The following is a 15,264-nucleotide window of genomic DNA, read 5'->3' on the forward strand; positions in this document are numbered from 1 at the left end:
CATGATCTTCAAGGGCCTAAATTTGATGTTCAAGGATTTCAAGGATCTATATATGTTCAAGGACTATCTTTAATAACCCAATGAAAATAGTACACTATTGTCTATTAGACTTTAATAATAGCAAACTATTGAAGTAAGACATGTTTGTGACATTTGTGACATATTAACCCGTCAAACATTTATTTAACTATCCTTAAAGGTTTTCAATGTATCGTGTTGTTCCTCTGAAAGATTATTTAACCACATCTCTTTTTCATTCCACCCTCTTCCTATTACAATTTGAATGAAATTGTAAACATGTCTCCAAATAACTGACGCTATTGGTAGGCAGATTTCACAACACTCATCTATCATTTAACTTCATTTAAAACAGCATTTTTAAAGCGTTAACTCTTCTTTTATGAAACGGATTGATATGTATTAGCTGTTGTGATTTGAATAAAATAAGGCTGCAAATTGGTGATATTGTCATTTCCTATACAATTCTAATGTCTTAGGACAAATGTGTCAGAGGTTTGTATTAATATTGTTTAAATTTGCTGTTTCCCTTTTGAGTGATAAAGTTGTAAATTCTTGACGTTATGATCATTTTTAAGCTGTTTGTTTGCGGCAGTTATTTGATTTATATTATCCTGTCAGTGGAATGTCACTACATTTCACGATTGCGATTGAAAATAATGTTTATTTGCATTACCACTTCATTCCTTAACGATGGCTGTTGTTTATCAATTTCATATTATTTCTGTATAAAGTTAAATGGCATTTCCGATTGAAATCGCGTGCATTTGTTCGATACTTCTGTCCTGTCATTGGACGCAATAATACTTATGGGCGGAGCATAATTTATTATTATCTTTTTTAAGAACAGCTTGGGATTCCAGTTTGGGATTCCAGTTTGGGATTCCAGTTTTGATTTTCAAAAAACTAAAAATAGTTGTGTGGTGCGTCTGAACTTCGTCTTTTAGTGATATAAAAGTTCGTCCTCTGTTGTAATAGTGCACAGTTTGTTATCCTCCATCAAATAAATATTTGATGGAATATTTTTGTTTCGTTTTGTTTAATAGTATATTACCTACAAATTTTGTATACATTCTTCTATCTGCAGGTAAGTCAAATACGATACTTACTTTAAATAGGTTTTACAAACTGGGTCTATGTTTAAACATTTTGCTACTGAGCTAGTTCCTGTAGCATTTTGCATAAATATCATGTGAAACGCGTTTAAGGTTAACTTCGATAAAAACTGCACTTGTGATGCATGGTTTATACGTTTTGCAAAGACTGTTATTGAAATAAAGCGAAACTTACACTTAACATAAGGTAAAAGATTAAGTAAATGGTTTGAGTTTAAATCAGCTTGATAATACCTGACTTGTATTAAGTGCATTATGCATGTTAATAAAATGACTTTCATTTTTAATTATTCTACTCGACAAATGTCTTCAAATGTTCATTAATTCAGTGGGATGGTTATCATTTTATTTTTGTTATTCACTTGTTTTATTCATTCTATATATTTAATATCATTTAGAGAATGTTGATGAAAATTATGAATCTGCATTATCAGAATAGCTATATAACTTTAAAAGAGCATGCCATATAGTGGAAAGGTTTCAATTCAATATTTAGGCAACGTAAAGAGCTTATTAGTGTGTTTGTTTCCATGGTAAATAAATTCAGATAAATATAAATTTATGTATACACATCAACCCAATTATCGTACGATCGTCTTTTTCGAATACATTTTTCTGACTAGATGTAAAACGCAGTTATTTATTAAAAAGGTTCGAGAAAAGGAGTTTGATCATACACAACACACTTCTTGTCGGTATGTGGGTGAAATCGAAAAGTTACCGGTATTTAACATTATGTGAAGGTCGTACGCATAAACAAGCAAATGTTTTGTTATATTGAGTTTGTTCAACTTATCATTCATATATTATCTAATGAGTCACTCCTTTTTTGAAATATTTCATAATGAGTACAGTAATTGTTAAGCCATGACGTGCAATTTGGATATTTCGTACAACGGTTTTACACTGATGTTTTAATTGGTAAAACGACTGAAGCAAAATCGCTGTTTAGTGAATGCGTTTAGTTTGAGCCACTGAAAACCAAAACAATTTCATTATATTTTTACTGATTCATCACTGGCCATGCCAATTATGTAACACTAACCAGTTTCATAAACATTAGTTTATCGTATTTTTTTTCTTCTAAAGACATTGTATGTCTTAAGTAACGTGTTCTTAAGACATTGTTCAGTGTTATACACAGGATACTGTGCACGTATCAGTGTGCAGAGGTTGTCTTACCTCTTGTGTTATTGAATTCACTTGCTATAATATATACTTATTAATATTGTATCATGTTTATGAGGGTTTGCAACATGTCTATGATGTTCCCACTATGAACAATATTTTATCTCCTAATGTTTGTGGACAACTTCAAAAGGCCTGATTATATATATGTTATGTTAAATTAAGCCATATCAATGCTCATCAAGTGTTCATGCTTAAGTATACGTTTTATATCATGACATTTATGATCTCTATGTTTTCACTGTATACCTCTTCAAAACACCACTTAAACCGGTCGGCAATGTTCATCGGTGCAAACGATCTTATACCGCGGTTATTCAAGTTTAAACTTCATCCAAATATCCTAACGATACGTTCGTCAATACCAGCCTAAGCCAGTTGATCTTTTCATAGACTTTATGTAACATTTATCTTATAACCTATTTTCCAATATTCAAATTTATTAAAGCGTTATCCCTAAATTTACCATCATTATAAAATCGAGACCTCGGCTAGTTTAAATACTCATCAAGTCAGATTTAAGATTTTAAGATTTAAGATTGTGTTCCTGTATTGTTAAGCAGATAACAGCACGCTCAGTTATGTGTGCTTCAATCAGTCAAGAGATACTGTAGTTACCGTATATGGTTAAAATTGTAAAACGCCGACTACCTATGATTAAACAAATTGTTTTGCTATTGTCAGTTAGTCTTTAAACTGATTTCATATAAATGAAAGTCCAGCTTGAGAAAAATTATTACAAAATATCATGCATTTAATATTACACTTTTACGTTAAAGGAATTTCCAAAAATAAACATTACCACGTCTTAAATTATAGACATGTTTAGGTGATAGGAATGCAGTGACCTATAATGTGTTTCAAAAAATATGTTTAACAAAACATATATCCTTATCAGTGACCATTGTGCCGGAGATCTCACGGTAGTTATAAAGAGTGTATGGAATGTTTTCGCCACCTATTCACCTCTCATACATTTTACAGTTGCATTTTTGTCTATGACCAGCTAAATTTACTTCTTCAAGTCAGCTTTTTTAACCATATCGATAATCTCAGCTATCAAATTATCATCATCCTCGCAATCATGACGTTGTTTCCTACGCAAATCAAAATGGATTCTTTTTTAAACACATTCAACTGTAATATAGTAATCGCCCACACTCTTGTTTTATTAAATTGAACTGAAAAAACGTTCACTGTTCATGTGATGTTTTTGAGTGTGATAAGTGTTAATATATTTACCTGTTTCTTAAATTTTAAGAAAATTGAAAGAAGATGAAACATTTTATGAATCAATTTCAATAAGAAAAAAAGACTTGCTGTTACATGTAATTTGGTGTATGATTTGCAGTTTAAAGATTACACGAGCAAGAGGCAGACGAGAAGATGGAAGGGGCAATAGAAAACAATGATTCAGGGACGAGCTTAAAATTTATCAAGGTATATTCCTTTGATTGGTTATATGCGTATTTAAGATATTGCACTTGAAATTATAAACGCATTTACGTGATGAAAGACACATTATGACTGACAAGGAAATGAATTCCAATGCGTTTCATTTTTCAAATATTTAAATAGAATGACAACACAGTTTTTAAATGATGACACTTTTGCTAAATACATTATATAAATATACATAAATACGTCATTATATTTTAAAGAATGTGGCGACCGGTAATAAAGCCAATACATTTACTCTATAATTATGCCATTATTAGAAGGGGAAATGAGAACAGACTGTTCATATTGTAATGGCGAAGTCAATATATGAGACCACAATATAGTTAAGAGTCCGTCAAGACTGAATGACTTGACTGCATGACTTTGAACACATTGTATTTTGTCTATCGATAGAGTCAGTGTGAAGGGGAAAGTGCAAAGGCATTTCACTTACAGATGAGAGATAGCATCGAGGAAATGATACAACAGCTACTGCATTCGTTTGACACAGTTAACCAGGTAAGCAATGTTCCTGTAAAACCATTGTATTATATAGAACACGTTACCAATTTAATTTAATTTCGCTTGAATTTAAACACACTTGCACTCAAAGTGTCCTAACGTCCACATTCCAAAAATATTCACCAATCGTTGTTTAAGATATTATTTCTAAAGTTTAAACGTTCAGTTAAAAAAGTCATTTCTTAACTATTTAGATGGTCAATGCATCATTGAAATTCCTGGAGGCCCGGCTGTTACACTTTGCAGTCAAATTCAAAAACACCCCAAAGGAGAATAACACCGAAATGTTAGAACAACCACAGCATGCAATGTCACCAAAGGGAGATGACTCTTACACAGCCATATCAGATCAGTCAAAGTATGAGTGTGTTTGTGAAAGTGTCTCCACCAGTTTCAACGGTGAAACGCATCGACAAGGAACACTTTGTTTGAACTCTTCCCCAGTCGCAACCACACTTAAAGGCCAGAGTAACGACAGACACGGGAGAAGGTCCGATAAAGAAAAGCAACGTTTTAAAATGTTCTTCGATACGTTGAAAAGTTTACAGCTACCGATTACACAACTAGTGTTCTTATTGACCATGTTTTCTGAAGCAGTTCACGGATGTGCAGGTCAGGGTATATTTGATACTTAAATGATATAATGTATTAAGAATTAGTATAACTGTTTATACAGGTATTGAAATATCTAAACATCTAATATCGATCAATCGTAGGCCATAAAAATGACCATTTGCTTTTGTGTCAGAAAAATTACATAACATGCGAGTAGACTTTTACAAGACGGCTAATGTTTATTGAAGGCCACATTGTCCAAACGGCAGCAGTAGGAATGCGTGCTTCAATTGAATGCGACAGAAAAGAAATACTCAATTTACGGTAAGTTTTAAAATCTGACAGAACACTGTGACAAAACTTTTATCTGTTAACTTCGCATCGATGTATATTTATATATCGGAACGGTTACAGGCTTATAAATTACTATTATTAAGCGCGATTTGTTGATTTATAAAGATTATTTTTTTATGATTTAAACTTGACGAATGCCTATGGTGTGATTCATTGAATGAGGTTAATTTCAATCGTAATTTCTTGTCTTGACTTATCATTTCAGGTCTTCTCCAGTAACAATTTCAACGATTGAAAATAGAACTGTTACGTGGGCAGATGCAGGAGCTTATATTTGCAAAGAAACTAAACAAACTTCGGTCAATTTGGAGGTTACTTTTCTTGCGCCGCTCTTTCAAAATGATCGTTTGTCCTACATAAGTTTTCCACTGGAGAAAACGCAAAGCCTTATGATTCAGTTGTCGTTCAAGCCATTTTCAACAGACGGTAAGCATGACAAACTCCGTTTGCTTAAACTTCATTTAATGTAAATATTTTTATGAACAATTACAGGAACAAGCTCAGTAGCCTAAAGTTTAAACATAACCCCTGTTTAATGGCATAGGGTAGACGCCAAAGGCATAGAACACAAAATCATACACTCACAAACCATCAGAAACATGCAACAACAGCACAAAACTCCATAAACACAGTACATATATTCTAGATAAAACAACCATGTGTGCTGATCAAGGATTGTTAGGTATCTCCTTGAAACGGTCAGTAATTGGTCCAGTTTGTCTGCACAACCTCACTCTTATCCCCAAAATTAAGAGTAAAGTAAAAACCTCATAGTAAATCTTATCAAAGAATACATTATTTGAGGATTAGTGTAGTGTGTGTGTGTGTTAGAACCAGCCGCCCGGTTTGCTCAGTTGGTCAGAACGCCCTGGTAGAGTTCCGGCTGTCGTGGGTTCGTTCCCCACACCGGGCACACTTTCCTTTCAAGGTTTACTTCACTGGTGCCAGCGATAAACTATAGGAGTGCCTTCGTCGGCTTTGAAGGTTAATGGGGGGAGGAGTGTATTGTGTGGGGGATAACACCCTTGGTCAGAGCGCCGTGATAGTGATCCGGCGGTCGTGGGCTCGAGCCCCACATTGGACATTTTTTTCCTCGAAGGTTTACTTCATAAGGTATCCGACTCTATCTGCAGACGAAAATATACAATTCAAAGTACCTCATGCAAACTCTTTTTAAAGATACGATGCAGTTATAGTTTGAAGCTATGGACATCACAGACAGTCTGCCTTTGAAAAAAAAGGTTTAAAACTGTGTGATCATAATGAAAGGCATGATTGTACTACATCTGGGAACAAAGAAAGAAAACATTATCAAAAATAAAAAACCGACATATATTTGCTCAAAGTTTCTAATCCAAGTAACTTTTGAAAGAAAGAGACATCACCCGCTGGAACATTCCAAGCAAGCTAAAAAGGTTTTAAAGATAACACGAACTCTGCAAAATTTAAAAAAATTAAAGCACTGAATGTTTTGTTATGTAAGAACGTCATGTTTCTTGTTAGTGTTTAAAGCAATATGTGTAAACAATTCTCTACCCGTGAAGCTAATAAAACCGTAGTAGGAAAACGGAAATACTTTATGATTCATTTACCTATTCGTGTTAATAATCTGTTTAATTTAGGTTTGGTTGTATACATTGCCAACGCTACTGATGAAAGACCAAGTGCTACGTTCGCACAGGAAGGGGGATATGCAATGCTGCGTTTGTACAAAGGATCTGCTTTTACTATGATCAAAGGGAAGCAACTACTGTCCGTGAACGAATCGCATACGATCTATTTCAGTTTCGATAGCAGTGAAGGTTAGATTGTTTTTTACCTCTTAAAATGGGCATCGTTAAAACATGTCGCTACAGTATATGTCACTCAGCCTGTAATGTTCATTTCATAAATGTGTGTGTGTGTGTGCGTGCGTGCGTGCGTGTGTGCGTGCGTGCGTGCGTGTGTGCGTGTATGTGTGCGTGTGTGTGTGTGTGCGTGCGTGCGTGCGTGCGTGCGTGCGTGCGTGCGTGTGTGTGTATGGTGTGTCTATGCGTGCGTATTTTGGAAATTGCTTTACTAAATAGTAACATCTTTTTTTAAATATTTTTAAAATACAAAGATATCTCAGACAAAACTCATATTTATATGACAGAACACAAACATGCACTGTTTAATACAGCAAGATACAATGCACATTAAATGAGTGTACTTAATGCCGGATGTTCAACTGACCTTATAGTATTCGACATGAGCATAAGGTGTAATATAATTTTCAAATTTAAGGAATGAAAAATGTTAAACTCCATTTTAATACTACTATTTAAAATCACAAGTCATACAATCCTTAAACTCGTGCCCAAGTAATTTATTTTAGTTGTATTTGCATTAGAGTGAATTAATGGTGTTATTCAACAACAGTACCGTAATTATTCCATCAACGCTACATGTATTTATTTTATTAACAACACAAGTTAACAGTGTCCGTATCATTTATCACACTGTGTAGCAAATCTTATATATTTTTAAGTATAATTGACTCGCTAAAATCGGTCAAATATAATCTCTTCAAAAGGAGACAATACTAAAACAGAGGCTAGCAGTAAGATATAACTAAGTCGTCTCGACAATTGTTAAATATATAATGGGTTGGAAGCAATCAACTAAGAGGTTGTATACACTCATCTACTTGGTCTGAGTTTGAATAACAAGGTTGAGCTACAACTCTTGACTACTTAATCTGATGTTGCAAGGTTGAGGTTCATCATTTTACTTCTTGGTCTAAGATTGAGCTAGAACTCTTGACCTTTTAATTTGAGTCTGAGTAACATCACTTGACTACTGGTGTGAGATTGAAATACAACAGTCGCCTTGTTGGGCTAAGTTTGCATATAAAGGTTAGGCTAGAGCTACCACATTTGACAACTTAGTCTGAGGTTGCATATCAAGGTTAAGCTACATCACCGGCTTCTTGGTCTGAGATTGCATATAAAATCAGCGCTACAACAGTTGGCTTCTTGGTCTGATGTTGAGCTTCGTCATTCAGGTAGTTACCGTTGAATCGTTGTTTCTATTAACAGCTACTATGGGGTTGGACCAGTATCAACCGGAAGTAATTTCTCTGCCTAAAGACCTTTATCAGGGTATTGGTGGTAGGGTGTACATAGGCGCGTCCTTATATCTCACAACTATGGACAATTCGAAAGGATTTGAAGGTAAATGACTAAATTATTTTAAGATATTTCTATGAATAGTTTTGTCTAATATGAAATGCAAATAATGTAAAGTTATTTAACTTATAGTTTGTAAATGCTGTTTTTTTCTATTTCTGCACTATTTTGACTATAGCATTAATCAGAAGAATAACTTTAATTTTTATTTAGGCATTGTCAGTGAGTTCAGGCTAAACAATCGACTTGTAGACATGGGAACGGAGGCCCAGGATATAGTTGGCATAGTAAACTACAATGCCTGTTCTGAGAACGCTTGCGAAAATTACAGTGTGTGCATACCAACCAATAATAAAGAGGGATATGTCTGTATCTGCCCCGACAATCATACAGAGAACATTGGTTGCCAACTTGCGAGAAAAAGTTGTTCTTACCGTAAGTAACTATTTGCTCAATATGGCGCATTTTAATGATTTTTTAGTTCCATCTACTGAAGATTGTTTATCATTTAGTTATTACAATCTGAGAAAATAATTATTTTTGAATATCGTTACTGGCAATGTAATACCCTTGCGTAGCTTGAAAATGTGTTTTTTCAAAATGTTTACTTTGGTTATTGTTCCTGTGATATTTTTTTTAAAATAAGACGTTTGTTGTTTTCTTTCGTTTTTTTTCACTTAAAACAGAAGCTATATGTAAAATGAGATATACCCGATTTTGAAACATATTTCCAAAATGTTGTTAACATGATTGAACTCAAGCAATATAACCAACTGTCTTATTCAAACTCAAACAAGTTCGCATTCATATGAGAATCACGTTATGTGCATATACGCACAATCAATTCGTCATACATTTAAATATAAACCGATTTCAACACACTTTTGTTTAAATTAACAATAAAAATAGGTTGAAAATAAGCTAATAGTTAGTGTGTACCGAATTTAAGATGAATAGTCAGTTATCAATATCACGTTGTTATTAAATTATTAAACGTTACGTTCTTCTAAATACGTTATCTTAACAATGTATAGGACAGACATATTATTTCAGATTATAACGACACCATTAAAGAGGATATCGTGATAACCTGGAACTCGACTGATGGACATATAACTTATGTCAATGTGAATAATACGAACATTGCTAGTTGTACACCGCTGCATAAAGATCCAGAGTTAAATTCCAGAATAAATAATACTTGGTACAACGCATCATTTAGAAATGGTTTCTGCGAACTTAGTATAAGTCATTATCTACTATCTTCTGGACGAATGCTTGTTAAAGTGGAGTCTAGTACCTTTGGCCTCAACCATGTTTTTGTTAACGACAACCAAGTCAATTGCAAGACATCTGTAATCGCTTTTATATACATCCAAGGTAATATTTAAAAGTCGTTCTAATTGTTCATACATGGTGACGACAGTGATAAATGTTGTTTTGTTTAATAAATGAACCAAGAAAGAACGTTTGTAATAATGTTGCCTTTTACTGTAAGCTAGTAATGTTACTATCACTAACTTTACACACAGTTAAATAGTTAAAAGTAGTAAATTTTGTTTGAATATTACGTAATGTAGTAGAAGGGAAGGCACATAACTTATTGTTAATTAGTTTCAATACAAACGTGGTATATGTCGGTAATAATTCAAATTTCGATGTATGAAAATAATACAAACTTCTTACATTTGATTTCTTTATATTTCATAACAGGCGGAAAGGACGATTCGCCTAAGGATTTAGAGACACAGCACCCTTTTACTCCTTTAGTTACACTTATTATTATCATGTCCACGCTATTTTTAGTGACAGCAAGCGTCATAGCAATTTGGAAACGTCGAAGTAAGCAAAAATATATGTACCTTGAATTATGAAATAAACACGTTAATAGATAGAGTATGCAATTAATGTTTATATTTATACTAACAAATGTACATTCTTATTTCAATGTTGAACAGACACGTTTAACACGTAAAAAACTTACATTTTGTAGTAGAATATAGTTTGCTTTTATAAATTCTAGTTGCAAGCATTAAAACTTACTGGTTTAGGGTTCTGCAGCTAATTGTATAAAACTCTTATTAGTTGTATAAAGATCATCCTCGGCTAGATGCCTCAAGAAGGCGATTTGATTGGTTAGATGTTATAATTGGATAAAAATGATTAAAAGTTTTCAATAACAAAAAAAGTTTAATACAATTGACTGCAGATGAGTCAGTGTTTGACGCAACAGTTTTGATTTTATTTGTTTAATACGTTCGTTAATCATACCTGTTACATTGATATTCTGTAAATCATTGCGTTCCAGGTATAATTTGCTACTGCCGAAAAGGACGTAAAGAAAGCAATGTTGGTAATGATTTTTCTTCATTTTTGTTAAATGTATAACAATCTTATCAATGTATTGGCAATATCAATTATGCGTCATACATATGTTTTATAATTATTTGAAAAGCTGCAATAAAGTAATTATAATTATAAACGTAATGTTTCTTATACACCAAATGTATCGTCAGATCGGTTGGAAACATTATTTTCAGTTAAAAATGTGGTTTCGTTGAGAGCAGTTATTTTGATTGCCAATTTGCTTCTAGTCTCATTTTCTTTTCAATTTTTGGGTGTAAAAAATTGTGTAAGTGAATAGATAGTTTACCATGCGCTAGATCAAACAATACATTATCCGTGTGCATTTACTAGTTAGTTAACTAGAATGAAGGTTTTGATTAAAACTAGAATAACATTATCTAAAAGACTATGAATTAAGATTTTAAAAAATGTTGTTGTTTTTGCCTTTCAAGACTTATGTTTGCGTATTTCATTTTATTTTTTAAATGCACTAACTTATGTAGTAAATCGATTTTTAAGTTACTGTTTAAATTGAAATATAATATATACTTTTTGTAACAAAACTATTATTTCAAAGCATTAAGTGTAGTTACATCTCTATAAATACATAAAGCAATACAACACTGATAAATAAGAAGAAGGGTGATATATTTTGTTCCCATCTTTTGAACAATTCTGAACTTGTCAGGCACAGAATTATTTGCAACATGCGGACGATATTCAATGTATTTTGCTTCTTGTTCGTCTCCTTTCTTATTACTAAACCGCCACATTGAAATTGTTTCAGGAAATGATCCAGGTGGTGAAAGTCACGCCCTCAATGGTGAAAGTCACGCCCTCAATGGTGAAAGTCACGCCCTCAATGGTGAAAGTCTCGCCCTCAATGATCAACCTGGTAAGATTTTAATCGTGTAAGAATTATTCATTTTGACAATACTCGACAATCTTTTCACATGAAAGACGCTTATCTGTCAATGGTACGACTACATTGGATCCTCCCAAAATACATTCTGGTTTGATGTTTATTCTATAATTAATTAGATAACAGTAAGTAAACCTTAAATATCTTCAATATCTTCAAGAGAAATATGTGAACAAATTTCAAGAGAGTGTCTTTGCCTTTGCTAACATATCCATTTTCGAATTAATTTTCTGATCGAAATGTATACATGTAGGCGGAGACTAACCGTACTTTAAGAACGCTTAAACTGTTTGACTACAAAGTACAGTTAACTCACTCACAACCTTGAGTTTAAAGTAACACGCTTTTTCAAAATCAATACAAACCAATGTATAACAAACATACATTTTGAGTGATTAACCTTAAACTATTTAGTAAATCATGCATTTCTGGAAAAAAATTAATTACCGATAACAAGATTGTAACTGTGTATTTAATAGCTGAAAACGCAAAAGAATAAAATGATTGGTGAGTGCTAAAATATTTACTGCAATCTACTTACGTCTCATAAATTAGAAATACCGTATTTTCTGCACATTTTCTTTTCAAATTAAACTCGGTATCCTACATAAGAACCATTGTTTTTGACATGTATTTATCCTTTTTGTATTTTTTAAACAATTGTTTTATTTAATTGTGGTAAATCTTATTTGTAAGTAAGAGTGCATCTTTAAATTATAAAACGTTGGAACCATTATTGTAAAGATAGGAACAATCCGTTCAATGCTGTCGATACATTAATATATATATATATATATATATATATATATATATATATATATATATATATATATATATATATATATATATATATATATATATATATCCGAGAAGATAAGTATAATTGAGAATGTAATCCAAAAACACTTGTTCGCCTGGATTGGTTATTGTTATTGGTTTTGCAAACTGATTATGATAAAGCAATAATGTGGTCGTGAAGCATAATATATTTTTAACTGATGTTAATATTGGATTACGTGTTTAACATGGTTAATAAGACAACTATATAATGTGTTTTTTATTTCGTTTTCAGTTAGGATAAATGGCAACCAAGTTACATACCATCTCAACCAGGAACCCATGGATGACGAAGATCAGGAATGAATTAACTAATGTCGTGATTGTTCTTAACTCTTGCTTCGAAGTACTGTTCGTCTCGTTGAGTGCCTCTAATGTTTAATGCTAGTGTATATGCACAAGTTCATCGTTTGAAAGAGCTTACGCTTACTATGGGATATCAAGGAAGTGAGCATCAGAAATCGAATTAAAACTTTAGAACTCAAATAAACATTGTGTAACAGTATAAAATACAATACATGTATTTGTTCGAGATTCATTTTTGGCAGCCAAGACTGGCAAGACGACTTCATGTACAACTAGCTACATGTGAAAATTAATTTAGCCTAACATAGTTAGAATGTAGCTTTTTGTTGTATCGTTAGCAAGACAAATGTATTGCTTCAATGTTTTGCGGGTCAAGTGTTAGTCAAGGTGAGACTATTTTCCAAAATAAAGTATCAATAAGAGTTGCATTCATCATTTAATAATACATTCACTTACATGTCCTTGAAAAAGCATTTAATGTATAGTATATACTGAACATAATCATAGTTAAATTAGGCTTTTTGGTTTGTCTTCGTAGTTGAATTATGAACTGGTTAAAGCATAGACATAGGCGAGTTTAGAGACGTTGTTTTATACTTGCACAAAAATAATGAAAATCATAATATGATAACTATTTCTTTTTGAAAAGCTTAAGCGTTTGCAGTAAAACAGTGTTTTCTTCTGTTGTTTGTTTTCTCTTTAATAGTTATCCGATTGTCTCTTCTATTTCGCTTTTGTAAGTAGACATCGTGAGAACTCCTATAATTTCAGTAGAAATCATACTCATTAAGAACTTCTATGTTAATATAGATTTCCGTCTTAAGTGAGTATTTTTGTTGGTATTGTTTTGGTAATGTGTTATTTGTTTGTATTGCCTTATTTTGCTACCTTTAACATTTCCTATATTGATCTATTTGAATAGCTAGCTATATATAGGTAAATAATATAAACGACAGTTTGTTTTATTTCAAGACACAAACACAAAAAGTTTTGAATTATTGAATGTTTAAATATTGATTGTCTTAAATGTTCTCCGAATCGATATCCATAATCTTTGTGTTGCAATGTATATATGTATGAATACCTGTCATGCATTTTTAAACGAAGAACATGCATTGAAAAAACATATATGTGATACTTACAATTTAAAAGGCCCATTCACGCTGACAGTAAGCATATTTTAGAATGTGTAGATAAAATTGAACTATTTTTAAGGTTTAATGTTTAATGCCAAATATTGTTTTGGAAACCTAAAGTGCTTTCCAATTCTCTTGCTTTAAAAATAAACTGCCATTTATACTATTATTTTTAGGTCACAAATATAGTTTAAAACTCAACAATATCTGGCCAGGGATTTTAAGAATTGGTGTTTAAAATAAACAACTTTAACACATATTTCTTTGAACAAATGCATTTAATATAACAACGAAATGCTATTTATTAAAAAAATATTTGATTTTAGAAACACCTTATAAAATGTTTACGTGTTCTTTTATCATTCAAAATGAATCCAGTATTCTTTATTTCTTATAAAGGGACATAACACAAATATTAATTGTTCCCGGTGTTTTATTGTTAAGGCTTATTGCATAAATTTAGGAGTGTTCACACATGAAATTGTTATAATTGTTTAATTTTTTTTAAGATGTATTCTTTATTTGCAATTTTTTTTCTTGTTTGCTTATGAGTAATTTCTACATGTATATCATGGATGTATTCGCGTGCATTTTGACATAGCTTAAACGTTCACTTTCTTTCCTAAATAACCTTTTTACTACAGCTCTAAGTGTATAATACTTTGTGTGAAATGACTTTCGTTATAAATAGTTTAAATCGTGCATCTAATTCTTGCCGTTTAAAAATTGAAAATAGTGTTGCAAGGTGTTTATATCTTTCATTTAAATGCCAGTTGTATAAGATAGAGTGTTTTTATATTTCATTGAAATGTCAGTTATATATGGTAGAGTGTTTACATATTTCATTGAAATGCCAGATATATATGTCAGAATGTTTACATGTTTCATTAAAATGCCAGTTATATATGGCAAAGTAAAAATGATTTTGTTTAAACCTTAATGTAGGTTCCCATTGGTTTTCAAATTGTAAGAAAATCCTAATAATCTTGTATTGCAATTCACGTTTGTTTTGCTTATTCAATCAAAATTGTCCTGCAAGTAAAATATCTGGAAACCAATTGCCATGTGTATTCCGAAGGGATATTCCTTTTTCCATTGACACATATGTAAAGTTTCGAGCTTTCGATTTCATTTTCAACTAGAAAAAGAAGTAGTCTAGACTAGCAAAACCTTACATTGAAACTTAAGCACCGTTAAGGAACGTGTTGAAGCTTTATAGATAGTATACAAGTTACACATTCATGTAAATGAAAATGACTTTGGTTTTAATAATAGAATACTAATGCGTCTTTATCGACTAAAAACAGACAAATGTTGACATTTCCTCTTCGGAGGTAGCACGAATTTTACCAGTTATACCAAATTAACGGTTGGAT

General features: G+C 32.1%; 1 protein-coding gene across 1 annotated transcript; it reads left to right on the plus strand.

The window, feature by feature from the left end:
* The first annotated feature begins 979 nt into the window (after nucleotides 1–979).
* LOC128206461 (uncharacterized) lies at nucleotides 980–14,776 on the plus strand. Its single transcript, XM_052908891.1, has 14 exons — nucleotides 980–1,105; nucleotides 3,673–3,761; nucleotides 4,176–4,280; nucleotides 4,478–4,895; nucleotides 5,087–5,162; nucleotides 5,398–5,618; nucleotides 6,815–6,994; nucleotides 8,252–8,386; nucleotides 8,555–8,776; nucleotides 9,395–9,721; nucleotides 10,055–10,183; nucleotides 10,650–10,694; nucleotides 11,475–11,582; nucleotides 12,682–14,776. The coding sequence occupies exons 2-14, from the start codon at nucleotides 3,708–3,710 to the stop codon at nucleotides 12,750–12,752; spliced, it is 2,091 nt and encodes a 696-aa protein (XP_052764851.1). The 5' UTR covers nucleotides 980–1,105; nucleotides 3,673–3,707; the 3' UTR covers nucleotides 12,753–14,776.
* The last annotated feature ends 488 nt before the right edge of the window (nucleotides 14,777–15,264 follow it).

The sequence above is a fragment of the Mya arenaria genome, chromosome 10 (assembly GCF_026914265.1).
Source record: "Mya arenaria isolate MELC-2E11 chromosome 10, ASM2691426v1".
NCBI lineage: Eukaryota > Metazoa > Mollusca > Bivalvia > Myida > Myidae > Mya > Mya arenaria.

Coding starts and splice junctions, on each gene's coding strand:
- LOC128206461 (XM_052908891.1), top strand. CDS start 3,708: ATGGAAGGGGCAATAGAAAACAATGATTCAGGGACGAGCTTAAAATTT. Junction 8,387..8,554: donor CAATTCGAAAGGATTTGAAG/GTAAATGACTAA, acceptor ATTTTTATTTAG/GCATTGTCAGTGAGTTCAGG. Junction 10,184..10,649: donor AGCAATTTGGAAACGTCGAA/GTAAGCAAAAAT, acceptor ATTGCGTTCCAG/GTATAATTTGCTACTGCCGA.